The following is a 13,848-nucleotide window of genomic DNA, read 5'->3' as shown; positions in this document are numbered from 1 at the left end:
CCTTGAATGGATCTATCTTACTCTATGTGGTAGATGGATGGAATGGAGTGGAGCGAAGGGAAGTGTGTGACTTGGGGTCGAATGGATGTGTGAAATCGATATGATGGATGTAGCCACGAAAGGGTATGTGAAGATATTATAGAGGATCCAAAATCTAACTATTACTTGAAAAAGTAACTAACTTAGAAGTACCGGAAGAAAATTATGGAACTACCGAGACAGATCAAATAAATTTAAACGGACAAGCTAAATTTAGGAACTAGACATAATACAATACTCGGAAGTATTGATAGAAAGATAAATGGTGGTTCCGAATGAAAAAATGTAGTTGTTTTCATATGAAAATAGAACGGCTCAGAAGTACCGGGTAAACCAATTTCTTGGTAGTACCGAAATAGACATATCATTTATAAAAAAGGATCCACAAAGAAAGACTGAGTCATAGCTCGAAAGTTCCAGTGAAAAAAAAGGTACCAAATTTATACTGTGACTCACAAAGAAGCAAACGAGAGGGATGAAAAGTGCTAACGAAAAATCTCATACTCGGAAGAGCTGAAGCAAACAAAGAATGTTTCAACTGAGATTGGCTCCGTAGTTCTGAAATGTTGAAACTAGGTTCTCTGAGTATGAATAACTCTAGGTGACTCGACCAGAATACACCATTGCCGTCTTCTTCTTGTTGTGCTCTCTTGATTGATTCCCGTATTCACTGACTTTCATATTGTCCCGTCAGCCACACATGCTGCCTCACGGCGACATCTTCTCTACAAACAAACACAGATCCATATCAAGCTTTTCTCCTCTAGGTAAACACATCGCGACCACCAAACATCAAAACTCGCTAATGATACTACTTGTTAAAAATCTGAGGGGCGTAGTTGATTATTTAAGGACAAACAATCACACAAGAGGCACAACACCGAGACTCGTTAATGAGGTTCACCACACATCGACTACGTCCCAGGAATGACTGCGGACACTCCTTCCCGTTGATATCGCTACAATATTGCACACCGTTTGTTCGAGCCCCGCCAAATGCCGCCGGCTCCCTTGTGTACATGTACTATTATGTTGCGCATGTTATGTTATGTGTCTACCCACGAGAAGTGCAGCGCTGCACGCAGCGACATCTGAACGCGCGGCATCCACGGCGCACGGCCCTTCGCGATTCACACCAGGATAGTGCTAGTTAGAGTATAGTGGGGCATTGGAATTCCGTTTGCAACGTATATTAAGCTGAAAGCTGACAGTACGTTCTGACATAAGGCACTATATCATGCGACTTTTGGCTCGAACGCGCAGGATCACGGACCATGCAACTTTTGGGTGTAGGAGACCAGTACGCATTCTCGGAGACCGTGCAGGTGGGTGCATGAACGCCGGGGACTGGATCCGGCCATTTCCTGAACACGGCATCGCCCGGAGAAGGACCGCCGCCGCTCAAACAACTTGAATCACTTCGTGCTCGGGGACGAGGGGTAGATTCCCAGCTCTGCCGGTAAGCAATCCAGCTCCCTTAGCAGCGACCAGCAGGGAACCAATCTGACATCCGAACACCATGAAAAAAGAACGAGAGCAGGCTGGGAGGAGACGAAGCAGGGATTCACTCACGCGTCAGCCATGGCGGCTGCCGCCTCCACTCCATTCGCCGGAACAAGCTCCATTCGGGACATTGTATCTGTGTCTCAAGTCAGAACTGGTGTGTGTGGGCGGATGTGCAGGCACGCCGCATGCACATAAGATACACGCCACCCTTGTAGTGTGGCAGAGAGAGAGACGCCTTTTTGTGCACCATCACTCACCTTTATATCTTTTATGGACCATCCTCGTCTGCCAAGACAGGCATCCCGTACGCCCTGGCCCTGTATTTTCTATTGTATCTTGACTAAATACTGGACCAACAATGCATATGCGTAGATCACCGTGATAAAAGTGTGTGGTTGGATTGCAGCGTTCAGATGCCGCTGCGTCCAGAACATCCACTCTCGTCTACCCACACATTATATAGGAGGCATGGGTTACATACGTCCTATTCAAACACAACTTATCTGTCTACATGTCCAACTTTAAGTTCAACCATAGCCTCTTGTACAAAATATTCGACAATTTTTGTTTCTTGAGGTAAATATTCGACAATTTTAACATGTGCATGTCGATTTGGTACTCCAGGTTGTTAGAATAAACTATGTATCAAAGTTCCTATGGCGATTGATTACTGCGAGGAGCAATATGGGGTTGCTGGAGGATGAGTGAGGTAGTGGATTTGAATGTTCCAGAATCCACTTTGGTATGTGGGTTACCTTTACCCGCTGATAGCAATTCACTCACGCTTCACACCCAAACAACAAGAATCTCCACCCCCACCTCCTACTCGATCCATCACACACATAGCTAGCTTAGCTTAGCTCCCTACTTTGTGAAAAAGCGGGATGAAATAGAAAGGCTGCTTTCCTTGGTTCCTCCTTTCAATCCTAGCTTGTGCTCCCTTCATTCCTAAATATAAGTCATTTTAGAGATTTCAATGTAAACTATATATGAAGCAAAATAAGTGAATCTACACTTTAAAATATATCTATATATATATTCGTATATAATCTTTATTAAAATCTTTAAAATGACTTATATTTAAGAACGGAGGGAATATGATGATTGCAATCTAGCTTGAAGCGAAGGAGTGCTTGTGTGATCTTAGCTGCTGGCTAGTTCACCAACCGTGCATATACACACGCATCTTCCATTGCGGCTTTAGCATCTTGTGATGTGATGTGGTTCATGTAGCCTAGCCAGCCATCTTCCACAATCTCCATCAGGGCAGGCAGGCAGGCAGGCAGAGGGTTGGTGCCTTTCTTCTCTTGTGTCTTGATAAAAGGAAAATAGAGGAGAGAAAAGCATGATGGTTGACGAAGCACCAAGCAAAGCAAGAAACCATGCATACACCATACTTCATCATAATAACCAGCATGTAACTGAAAAGATGTCTTTACTAGTACCACCTCCGTTTCAAATTACTCGTCGTAGAAATGGACGTATATAAAACTAAAATACATGTAGATACATCCATACTTGCGACAAGTAATTCGAAACGGAGGGAGTAGTATATCAACTACTACAACTAACCAGAGAAAAACATTAAAACCTAATATGATGATTGAGACTTCACTGATTGTACTACCCCACTCACACACCTTAAATCTCAGGCCCTCGGACAGACCCTCCCCACTCTTGTGCTCTGTTCTCTTGCGCTACTAGCTAGCTTGCTGGTCAGCTCGGCTAGTCAGCTTGCTGGGCACTCCATCTCTGATCTCTCCATGTCCCTCATCACCGATGACCCCGAGCACTCCCCGCGGGACTGCGCCACCAAGCGCCGCCACCACCACCACCACCACCACCACCACCACTCCGGTGGCTGGCGCCAGCGACGGCTGCTGATCGCGGCGGCGTCGGGCGCGGCGTCGCTGCTGGCACTGTGTATCATCCTCTGGCTCAACCTCCGCCCCTCAGCTCCGCGCTTCACGCTGCTGGCCGCCACCGCAACCTCCTCCAACGCAAGCACCGGAGGCGGCCTCGTGCGCCTCGACGCGGCCCTCATGGCGCACAACCCCAACGCGCGAGCCGCCGCGCTCTACGACGGCCTCCGGGCGCGCGCCTCCTACGCGGGCTTCCAGCTCGCCACCGCCGGGCCCCTCCCGCCGTTCCAGCAGGCCCAGGGCGACGCCGTGCTCTCCGCCTCCCTCTCCTCGGCGGCGGAGGCGACCGCGGAGGAAGCAGCCGATGGACGGTCACCGGCGTTGCTGAGGCTGCGCATAGAGGGGCGGCTCCGGTGGAAGGTGGCGGCCTGGGTGTCCGGCGAGCGTGCCCTCGCCGCCGAGTGCGTCGCCGTCGCGGCGCCGTCGCAGCTCAGGGCCGTCGTCGTGCAGGGCACCGAGTGCGCCGTCACCATCGAATGAATAATAATTCTACACACGTATACATTATCTGCATCAGTCAACTGATGAATTACTTTAATTAACGTCTTTGTAAGTACTAGCTAGGAGAAGATCGACGGGATTAGCGTCTGCTTAATTACAGGGCTATTATGTTGTTGTATACTTGGGCCAACTCTAACCGATCCTTAAACATTAACGGAGTAAAAGGCTTAGGCTGGCCACAGTGGAAGTAACATCACACTTTTCAAGATAATTTTGTTTATGTGACACATATTTAATGATGAGAGAGGTGATGGTGGTAACTTAGCTAGTTACTGTAACATCACACATAACAAGACAATATGAGTCAACCATAACATAACAACACACATATGTTACTACTCACTGTGGAGGTAGTAACATAGCCTAGTAAAATGTAATGTTACTAGTCTAAGTTACTTCCCACTGGGACTAGTCTTAGTGGAGTATTGATAGTAAATACTCCATCAAGTTATGGCCGGACCTAGTTGGTCCTCTAAACCTAGCGGAGTAAAAAAAATCATTTGCATTTTAATTTTGGCCATCGAAACACATTTCTTACTTCTTTATTTCATTTAACGACATTGAATTACATAATAATTCCTCAATTCTTTGCTAGAAGAGTAAGATTAAAGAAAACAAAAATCATAATTAGATATTTTAGAAGATATCCAACTTCCATAACTGCTCTCACTAGTCAGGTTAATATTTTTTCGATGCCTTCATTATTGATCTGCGGATTCTCGATTTTTTTCGCGAATATGCAAAGCTTGCATATTATTCATTGATAGGTAGGAGAGAAATAACAGAGGTGTACATGAGAAAATGAGAGGAGCACCACATAAGGTGTGGGAAAAACAAAGGCATACATTGATATGCGGATTCTTGATCTTGCATACTCCATTCTTCTTTTTTGATTCTAAAGAAGTAGACATTGCTTCCCCTCTAATTTTTTCTCTAATCTCACATCTAGTCTCATGTTTAGCCTCAATTCTAGCAACGAGTGCACGGACACTAATTTTCGTGCTACCAATAGATCGATGTATTCTTCTTCCCAATACCAAAACGAGCATCCATCATCCTACACACATAGATGGGCATCAATGAGCTACCGAAATTAAACCGAATCCGGTGAAAGTCTGAATCAAAACAAGCACATACCCCATCGATTGTGCATTTGAAGAACACCCATCCGGGATGTTTCGGTATGGTAGAAACTCAGTGCACCACTTGCCGTGTGCAGTCGTCGCATTGTATGACCAGCAGCTGCAAGCCGGCGAGCCACTACGCGAGCGCCGAGCCCGGGAGAACCGACGGCGGGAGCGATTAGAGTGGCTAGAGGAAGAGCCGGTACCTGCATGCGGCGAGGAGGCTTTGTCGGGGTTGTGTGGGCCGCTTCCAAACAAATCCATGGCAAGGCGCGGCTGCCAGTGGCCGGAAACGCCAAATTCGGCGGCGGCGACAACAGACGCAGATCCCCTCAAGTTTTGGCGGTGGCGGGACGAGGAGGTGGAGGAGGACATCGGCGGAGTCCTACAAATCTTCCCCGACGGCTGGCCGGTGCCGGCGGGGAGAGGGAGGGGTAGGAGGGGCGACGGGGGCGAAGATGCCGCGCGGGAGGGGAGGGAGAGGCAGCAGAGGAGAGTCGCATCGTTTTACTTGACGAAGCAAAGAGGAAGTAAAAATAGGGAAAATACTAAGGAAAGGGGTAAATTTTTACTCCGTTAGGCCGGATTGGGAATCGGGTAGCGATTAGTGGAGTAAAAAGCTAAATATAATCCACTAACCGATTATAGGGGATCGGTTAGAAATGCCCTTACTCTACTTAGGCCCTGACTGGATTGGCGTTTACTGGCACCATACCCCTGTAAAATACAGACCTTCATTAGTCGTTTTTCTTTCCAGTTAAAAAATCAAGTGTGGCTGTATTATACATATGTAAAATAAAAACATAGGAGAAGATTGACGTCACATGCACGTAGTTGCCTATCTTCTACTGACGAAAAAGCCCCTCCCCCCGTGCTTTATATTATAAAGAACTGGCCAAAGTGTACAGTCACAATCACGAGATCCAACATCATAAAAACATAGGTCTTTCTGGGGAACAACCATACAATACCCAAAAGCGAAAGGAAAAACCAAAAGACTAGTCCGGCGTCGGAGGAGGAGGTGGGGGTGGAGGCGCACATGGCGGAGAGAGTCTGGCGGCGGTCGAGCGTAAGCCGACGATGGTCGAGTCGATGGCGTCGTGGTCGCGCCGCTTGCTAAGCGGCCTCCAAAGCTGTAGAAAGCCAGACATTGGAAAAGAGCATCAGTCACACGAGAAGGGATTATGCGCTCAATCACCAACTTATTGCGAGCGTTCTAGAGCGTCCCGATTGCTATCCAAACGGCCGGGCGCGCAACCGACAGAAAACTACGAGCTTCTGCGTACATGTCCGGGAGATTGTTGTGAGTCCAACTCCCACCTACAGTCTCATGTAGACAAGACCAGAGGAACCTAGCAGGAGGGAATGTAAAGAATATATGATTCGAGTCCTCCGGGGTGAGGCGCAAGGGACACAACCCGTCGGATGGGCCATTGTGTTTGTGCAAAACTTTGTCCCAGACGGAAGTCGCCCTCGAACCAGTTGCCAAAGGAAGATCCTAATCTTCAGAGGCAATTTAATGTCCCAGAGGAGGGATAGCTCATCTGGTCCTGGTACAAACAAGATCGCATGGTAGAGTGATCAGGATGAGAACTGGTCGTTGGTCTCTAGCACCATCTAGTCGAATCCTCCTCAAGGGAAGGAGTGTGGACAACAATACATGCGACAAGATCTTCCTAGAGAAGAAGCTCGACAGGCCCGGAGGAACGATGGAAACCTATGTTACCAAATCCGCTAGGGCCACGACCACTGATAGCCTCGGATTGGCACAGATCTGAAACAAAGGTTGGAAACGGATGGTGATACATCTCCAACATATCTACTTTTCCTAATGCTTTTCCTCTTGTTTTGGACTCTAATTTGCATGATTTGAATGAAACTAACCCCGGACTAACGTTGTTTTCAGCAGAACTACCATGGTGTTGTTTTTGTGCAGAAATGAAAGTTCTCGGAACGGAACGAAACATTGCGAGGATTTTTTATACAATAAACAAGAATTTCTGGAGTCAAGATCCGCCAGAGGGGGGCACCTGGGTGGGCCTGGCACGCCCAGGTGGGTTGTCCCCACCTGCTGGCCCCGCAGACCCTAAAACCGACGCTATAAAATCCTATTTTTTTAGAAAAAAAATCAGGGAGAAAGAATTATCGCAATCCATGAGACGGAGCCGCCGTCACCTCCTGTTCTTCATCGGGAAGCCAAATCTGGAGTCCGTTTGGGGCTCCGGAGAGGGGGATCTTCGTTCTTCGTCATCACCAACCCTTCTCCATCGCTAATTCCATGATGCTCCCCACCGGGAGTGAGTAATTCCTCCATAGGCTCGCAGGTCGGTGAGGAGTTGGATGAGATTCACCATGTAATCGAGTTAGTTTTGTTAGGGCCTGATACCTAGTATCCACTATGTTCTAAGATTGATGTTGCTATGACTTTGCCATGCTTAATGCTTGTCACTTTGGGCCCGGATGCCATGATTTCAGATCTGAACCGTTTATGTTATCACCATTATATCCATGTTCTAGATTCGATCTTGCAAGTTATAGTCACCTACTACGTGTTATGATCCGGCAACCCCGGAGTGACAATAGTCGGGACCACTCCCGGTGATGACCGTAGTTTGAGGAGTTCATGTATTCACCATGTGTTAATGCTTTGTTCCGGTTCTCTATTAAAAGGAGGCCTTAATATCCCTTAGTTTCCAATAGGACCACGCTGCCACAGGAGGGTAGGACAAAAGGTGTCATGCAAGTTCTTTCAGCACGTATGACTATTTACGGAATAGATGCCTACATTATATTGATGAACTGGAGATAGTGCCTGACAATGTATCTAGAATTTTTTATGTATCCATGCCATGTTTATAATATTCTTACATGATTTTGGTATGATTTGGTTAGAACTAACCCGGACTGACGCTGTTTTCAGCCGAACTACCGTGGTGTTGTTTTTGTGCAGAAATAAAAGTTCTCGGAATGCGCTGAAAATCAACGGAGATTTTTTTGGAAAATATAAAAAATACCAGAACGAAAAGTTCTCGGAGGGGAGTCCCGTGGGCCCCACGAGGGTGGAGGGCGCCCCCACCCCCCGGGCCTCATGGACTCTCCGTGGGGCCCCCTAACTTGTTCTCGACGCCAACCTCTCCTATAAATCCCCAAACCTCCAGAAAATAATCTAGATCGGGAGTTCCACCGCCGCAAGCCTCTGTAGCCACCAAAAACAAATCGGGACCCTGTTTCGGCACCCTGCCGGAGGGAGGAATCATCACCAGTGGCCATCTTCATCATCTTGGCGCTCTCCATGACGAGGAGGGAGTAGTTCACCCTCGGGGCTGAGGGTATGTACCAGTAGCTATGTGTTTGATCTCTCTCTCTCTCTCGTGTTCTTGATTTGGCACGATCTTGATGTATCGCGAGCTTTGCTATTATAGTTGGGTCTTATGATGTTTCTCCCCCTCTACCTTCTTGTAATGGATTCAGTTTTCCCTTTGAAGTTATCTTATCGGATTGAGTCTTTAAGGATTTGAGAACACTTGATGTATATCTTGCGTGGGATACCTGTGGTGACAATGGGGTATTCTATTGATTCACTTGATGTATGTTTTGGTGATCAACTTGCGGGTTCCGTGACCTTGGGAATCTATGCATAGGGGTTGGCACACATTTTTTCTTAACTCTCCGGTAGAAACTTTGGGGCACTCCTTGAAGTTCTTTGTGTTGGTTGAATAGATGAATCTAAGATTGTGTGATGCACATCGTATAATCATACCCGCGGATACTTGAGGTGACATTGGAGTATCTAGGTGACATTAGGGTTTTGGTTGATTTGTGTCTTAAGGTGTTATTTTACTACGAACTCTAGGGCTGTTTGTGACACTTGTAGGAATAGCCCAATGGATTGATCGGAAAGAATAACTTTGAGGTGGTTTCGTACCCTACAATAATCTCTTCATTTGTTCTCCGCTATTAGTGACTTTGGAGTGACTCTTTGTTGCATGTCAAGGGATAATTATATGATCTAATTATGTTATCCTTGTTGAGAAAACTTGCACTTGTGAAAGTATGAACCCCAGGCCTTGTTTCGAAGCATTGCAATACCGTTTGTGCTCACTTTTATCATTAGTTACCTTGCTGTTTTTATATTTTCAGATTACAAAAACCTATATCTACCATCCATATTGCACTTGTATCACCATCTCTTCGCCGAACTAGTGCACCTATACAATTTAACATTGTATTGGGTGTGTTGGGGACACAAGAGACTCTTTGCTATTTGGTTGCAGGGTTGTTTGAGAGAGACCATCTTCATCCTATGCCTCTCACGGATTTAAACCTTAGGCCATCCACTTGAGGGAAATTTGCTACTGTCCTACAAACCTCTGCACTTGGAGGCCCAACAACGTCTACAAGAAGAAGGTTGTGTCATAGTCATCAAGCTCTTTTCTGGCGCCATTGCCGGGGAGGTTAGTGCTTGAAGGTATATCTTTAGATATTGCAATCAAATCTTTTAGTTTCTTGTTTTATCACTAGTTTAGTCTATAAAAGAAAACTACAAAAAAATGGAATTGAGGTTGCCTCATATGCTTCATCTTTTTAATATCTTTCGTGAAAATGATGGAAAGGAAAATTGTGCTCAAGTGTTAGAAGAAGAATGCATTAAAATGTTTGGCACTAAATATTTGAATGATGAGCATGATTGCAATGTTGTTAGTATGAATTCTTTGAATATCCATGATGCTAATGATATGCAAAGCTACAAGCTTGGGGATGCTATGTTTGATGAAGAAGATATTTTTAGTCCCCCAAGTTTTGATGAGCAAATTTATTATGATGATAGCATGCCTCCTATTTACGATGATTATGTTGATGAAAGTGGTTTCAGAGAGGTCATGACTTTATTTAGTGATGAATCCACTATTTCGGAAGAGGTTCCAATTGATTATGAGAACAAAGTTGCTATATATGATGATTATTGTGATGACATGTATGCTATAAAGAATAATGATAACCATGAAACTTGTCATCATGATTTCAATTTTCAATTGGATTATGCCTCACATGATAGTTATTTTGTTGAGTTTGCTCCCATTACTATGAATGAGAAGAATTTTGCTTATGTGGAGAGTAGTAAAATGTCTATGCTTATGAATCATGAAGAGAATGCTTTATTTGATGATTATATTGTTGAATTAATTCATGATGCTACTGAAAATTATTATGAGGGAGGAATATATGCTTGTAGGAGTTGCAATAATATCAAATTTCCTCTCTATGTGTTGAAAATCTTGAAGTTTTGCTTGCTTTACCTTCCTATGCTAGTTGATTCTTGCTCCCATAAAATATTTGCTCACAAAATCCCTATGCATAGGAAGTGTGTTAGACTTATATATGCTAGTCATATTATTCATGATGCTCCCATTATGTTTCAATTGCTATCTTTTATGTGAGCATCATTGAAATTATCATGCCTAGCTAAAAAGGCATTAAAGAAAAGCGCTTGTTGGGAGGCAACCCAACATTTACCCCTACTGTTTTTGTGTGTTCACATGATTAAGCTACTGTAGTAATCATGTTTTATAGCTTTTGTTTCAAAAAAGTGCCAAGTAAGACCTTTGGGATGGTTTATGGTGATAGTTGATTTGATCTTGCTAAAAAACAGAAACTTTTACGCTCAGGAAAACAATTCTCATTTTTATCATAAGCAGGATAAAATACTGATTATTTTTGCACAAGGTTAATAAACCAATTTCTTAGGTTGTCCTAATTTTTCAGAATTTTTGGAGTTACAGAAGAATTCGAGAGTTACAGATTACTACAGACTATTCTGTTTTTGACAGATTCTGTTTTCTATGTGTTGTTTGCTTATTTTGATGAATCTATGAGTAGTATCGGAGGGTATGAACCATAGAGAAGTTGGAATACAGTAGATATTACACAATATAAATAAATAATGAGTTCACAACAATACTAAAATTGGTGATTTTATGTCCTTATACTAACGGAGCTTACAAGTTTTCCGTTGAGTTTTGTGTTGTGAAGTTTTCAAGTTTTGGGTAAAGATTCGATGGAATATGGAATAAGGAGTGGCAAGAGCCTAAGCTTGGGGATGCCCAAGGCACCCCAAGGTAATATTCAAGGACAACCAAGAGCCTAAGTTTGGGGATGCCCCAGAAGGCATCCCCTCTTTCGTCTCCGTTCATCGGTAACCTTACTTGGAGCTATATTTTTATTCACCACATGATATGTGTTTTGCTTGGAGCATCATTTTATTTTCTTTTGTTTTGCTTGCTGTTTGAATAAAATACCAAGATCTGAAATTCTTAAATGTTAGAGAGTCTTCACATAGTTGCACAATTATTCTACTACTCATTGATCTTCACTTATATCTTTTGGAGTAGTTTGTCGTTTGCTCTGGTGCTTCACTTATATCTTTTTAGAGCACAACGGTGGTTTTATTTTGAATAAATAGATGAACTCTCATGCTTCACTTATATTTTTTTGAGAGTCTTTAGAACAGCATGGTAATTTGCTTGAGTTATAAAATTAGTCCTAATATGATAGGCATCCAAGGGGGATATAATAAAAAATTTCATATAAAGTGCATTGAATACTATGAGAAGTTTGATTCCTTATGATTATTTTGAGATATGAGGATGGTGATATTAGTGTCATGCTAGTAGAGTACTTGTGAATTTGAGAGATGCTTGTGTTAAACTTTGTGATTCCCGTAGCATGCATGTATGGTGAACCATTATGTGATGAAGTCGGAGCATGATTTATTTATTGATTGTCTTCCTTATGAGTGGCAGTCGGGGACGAGCGATGGTCTTTTCCTACCAATCTATCCCCCTAGGAGCATGTGCGTAGTACTTTTTTTCGATGACTAATAGATTTTTGTAATAAGTATGTGAGTTCTTTATGACTAATGTTGAGTCCATGGATTATACGCACTCTCACCCTTCCACCATTGCTAGCCTCTCTTGTGCCGCGCAACTTTCACCGGTACCATAAAACCCACCATTACCTTCCTCAAAACAGCCACCATACCTACCTATTATGGCATTTCCATAGTCATTCCGAGATATATTGCCATGCAACTTTCCGCCGTTCCGTTTATTATGACACACTTCATCATTGTCATATTGCTTTGCATGATCATGCAGTTGACATCGTATTTGTGGTAAAGCCACCTTTCATAATTTTTTCATACATGTCATTCTTGATTCATTGCACATCCCGGTACACCGCCGGAAGCATTCATATAGAGTCATATTTTGTTCTGAGTATCAAGTTGTAATCCTTGAGGTGTAAATAAATAGAAGTGTGATGATTATCATTATTAGAGCATTGTCCCGTGTGAGGAAATAAAAAAAAGGGCCAAAGAAGCCAAACAAAAAAAAGAGAAAAAAAGAGAAGGGACAATGCTACTATCCTTTTTCCACACTTGTGCTTGAAAGTAGCACCATGATCTTCATGATAGAGAGTCTCCTATGTTGTCACTTTCATATACTAGTGGGAATTTTTCATTATAGAACTTGGCTTGTATATTCCAATGATGGGCTTCCTCAAATGCCCTAGGTCTTCATGAGCAAGCAAGTTGGATGCACACCCACTTAGATTCTTTTTGAGCTTTCATATACTTATAGCTCTAGTTCATCCGTTGCATGGCAATCCCTACTCACTCACATTGATATCTATTGACGGGCATCTCCATAGCCCGTTGATATGCCTAGTTGATGTGAGACTATCTTCTCCTTTTGTCTTCTCCACAACCACCATTCTATTCCACCTATAGTGCCATGTCCATGGCCCACGCTCATGTATTGCGTGAAAGTTGAAAAAGTTTGAGAACATCAAAAGTATGAAACAATTGCTTGGCTTGTCATCGGGGTTGTGCATGATTTAAATATTTTGTGTGATGAAGATAGAGCATAGCCAGATTATATGATTTTGTAGGGATAGCTTTCTTTGGCCATGTTATTTTGAGAAGACATGATTGCTTTGTTCGTATACTTGAAGTATTACTGTTTTTATGTCAATATTAAACTTTTGTTTTCATTCTTATGGATCTGAATATTCTTTCCACAATAAAGAGAGATTACACTGATAAATATGTTCGGTAGCATTCCACATTAAAAATTCTGTTTTTATCATTTACCTACTCGAGGACGAGCAGGAATTAAGCTTGGGGATGTTGATATGTCTCCAACGTATCTATAATTTTCGATGTATTCATGCCATGTTTATAATATTTTTACATGATTTTGGTATGATTTGGTTAGAACTAACCCGGACTGACGTTGTTTTCAGCAGAACTACCGTAGTGTTGTTTTTGTGCAGAAATAAAAGTTCTCAGAATGTGTTGAAAATCAACGGAGATTTTTTTGGAAAATGTAAAAAATACTGGAACGAAAAGTTATAGAAGGAGAGTCTCGTGGGCCCCACGAGGGTGGAGGGCGCCCCCACCCCCCTGGGGCGTACCCCTATGCCTCATGGACTCTCTGTGGGGCCCCCCTGACTTGTTCTTGACGCCAACCTCTCCTATAAATCCCCAAACCTCCAGAAAATAACCTAGATCCGGAGTTTCGCCACCGCAAGCCTCTGTAGACACCAAAAACAAATCGGGACCCTGTTCCGGCACCCTACCGAAGGGGGGAATCATCATCGGTGGCTGTCTTCATCATCCCGACGCTCTCCATGACGAGGAGGGAGTAGTTCACCCTCGGGGCTGAGGGTATATACCAGTAGCTATGTGTGATCTCTCT

General features: G+C 43.7%; 1 protein-coding gene across 1 annotated transcript; it reads left to right on the top strand.

Moving 5' to 3' along the window:
• Window positions 1-3,199: 3,199 nt before the first annotated feature.
• Window positions 3,200-4,118, top strand: LOC125555885 (NDR1/HIN1-like protein 26). The gene has a single exon (XM_048718694.1). The coding sequence runs from the start codon at window positions 3,309-3,311 to the stop codon at window positions 3,945-3,947; it is 639 nt and encodes a 212-aa protein (XP_048574651.1). The 5' UTR covers window positions 3,200-3,308; the 3' UTR covers window positions 3,948-4,118.
• The last annotated feature ends 9,730 nt before the right edge of the window (window positions 4,119-13,848 follow it).

This window comes from Triticum urartu, chromosome 5 (genome assembly GCF_003073215.2).
Source record: "Triticum urartu cultivar G1812 chromosome 5, Tu2.1, whole genome shotgun sequence".
In the NCBI taxonomy this organism is placed as follows: Eukaryota; Viridiplantae; Streptophyta; class Magnoliopsida; order Poales; family Poaceae; genus Triticum; species Triticum urartu.
This window is presented reverse-complemented; position numbering and strand designations above follow the sequence as displayed.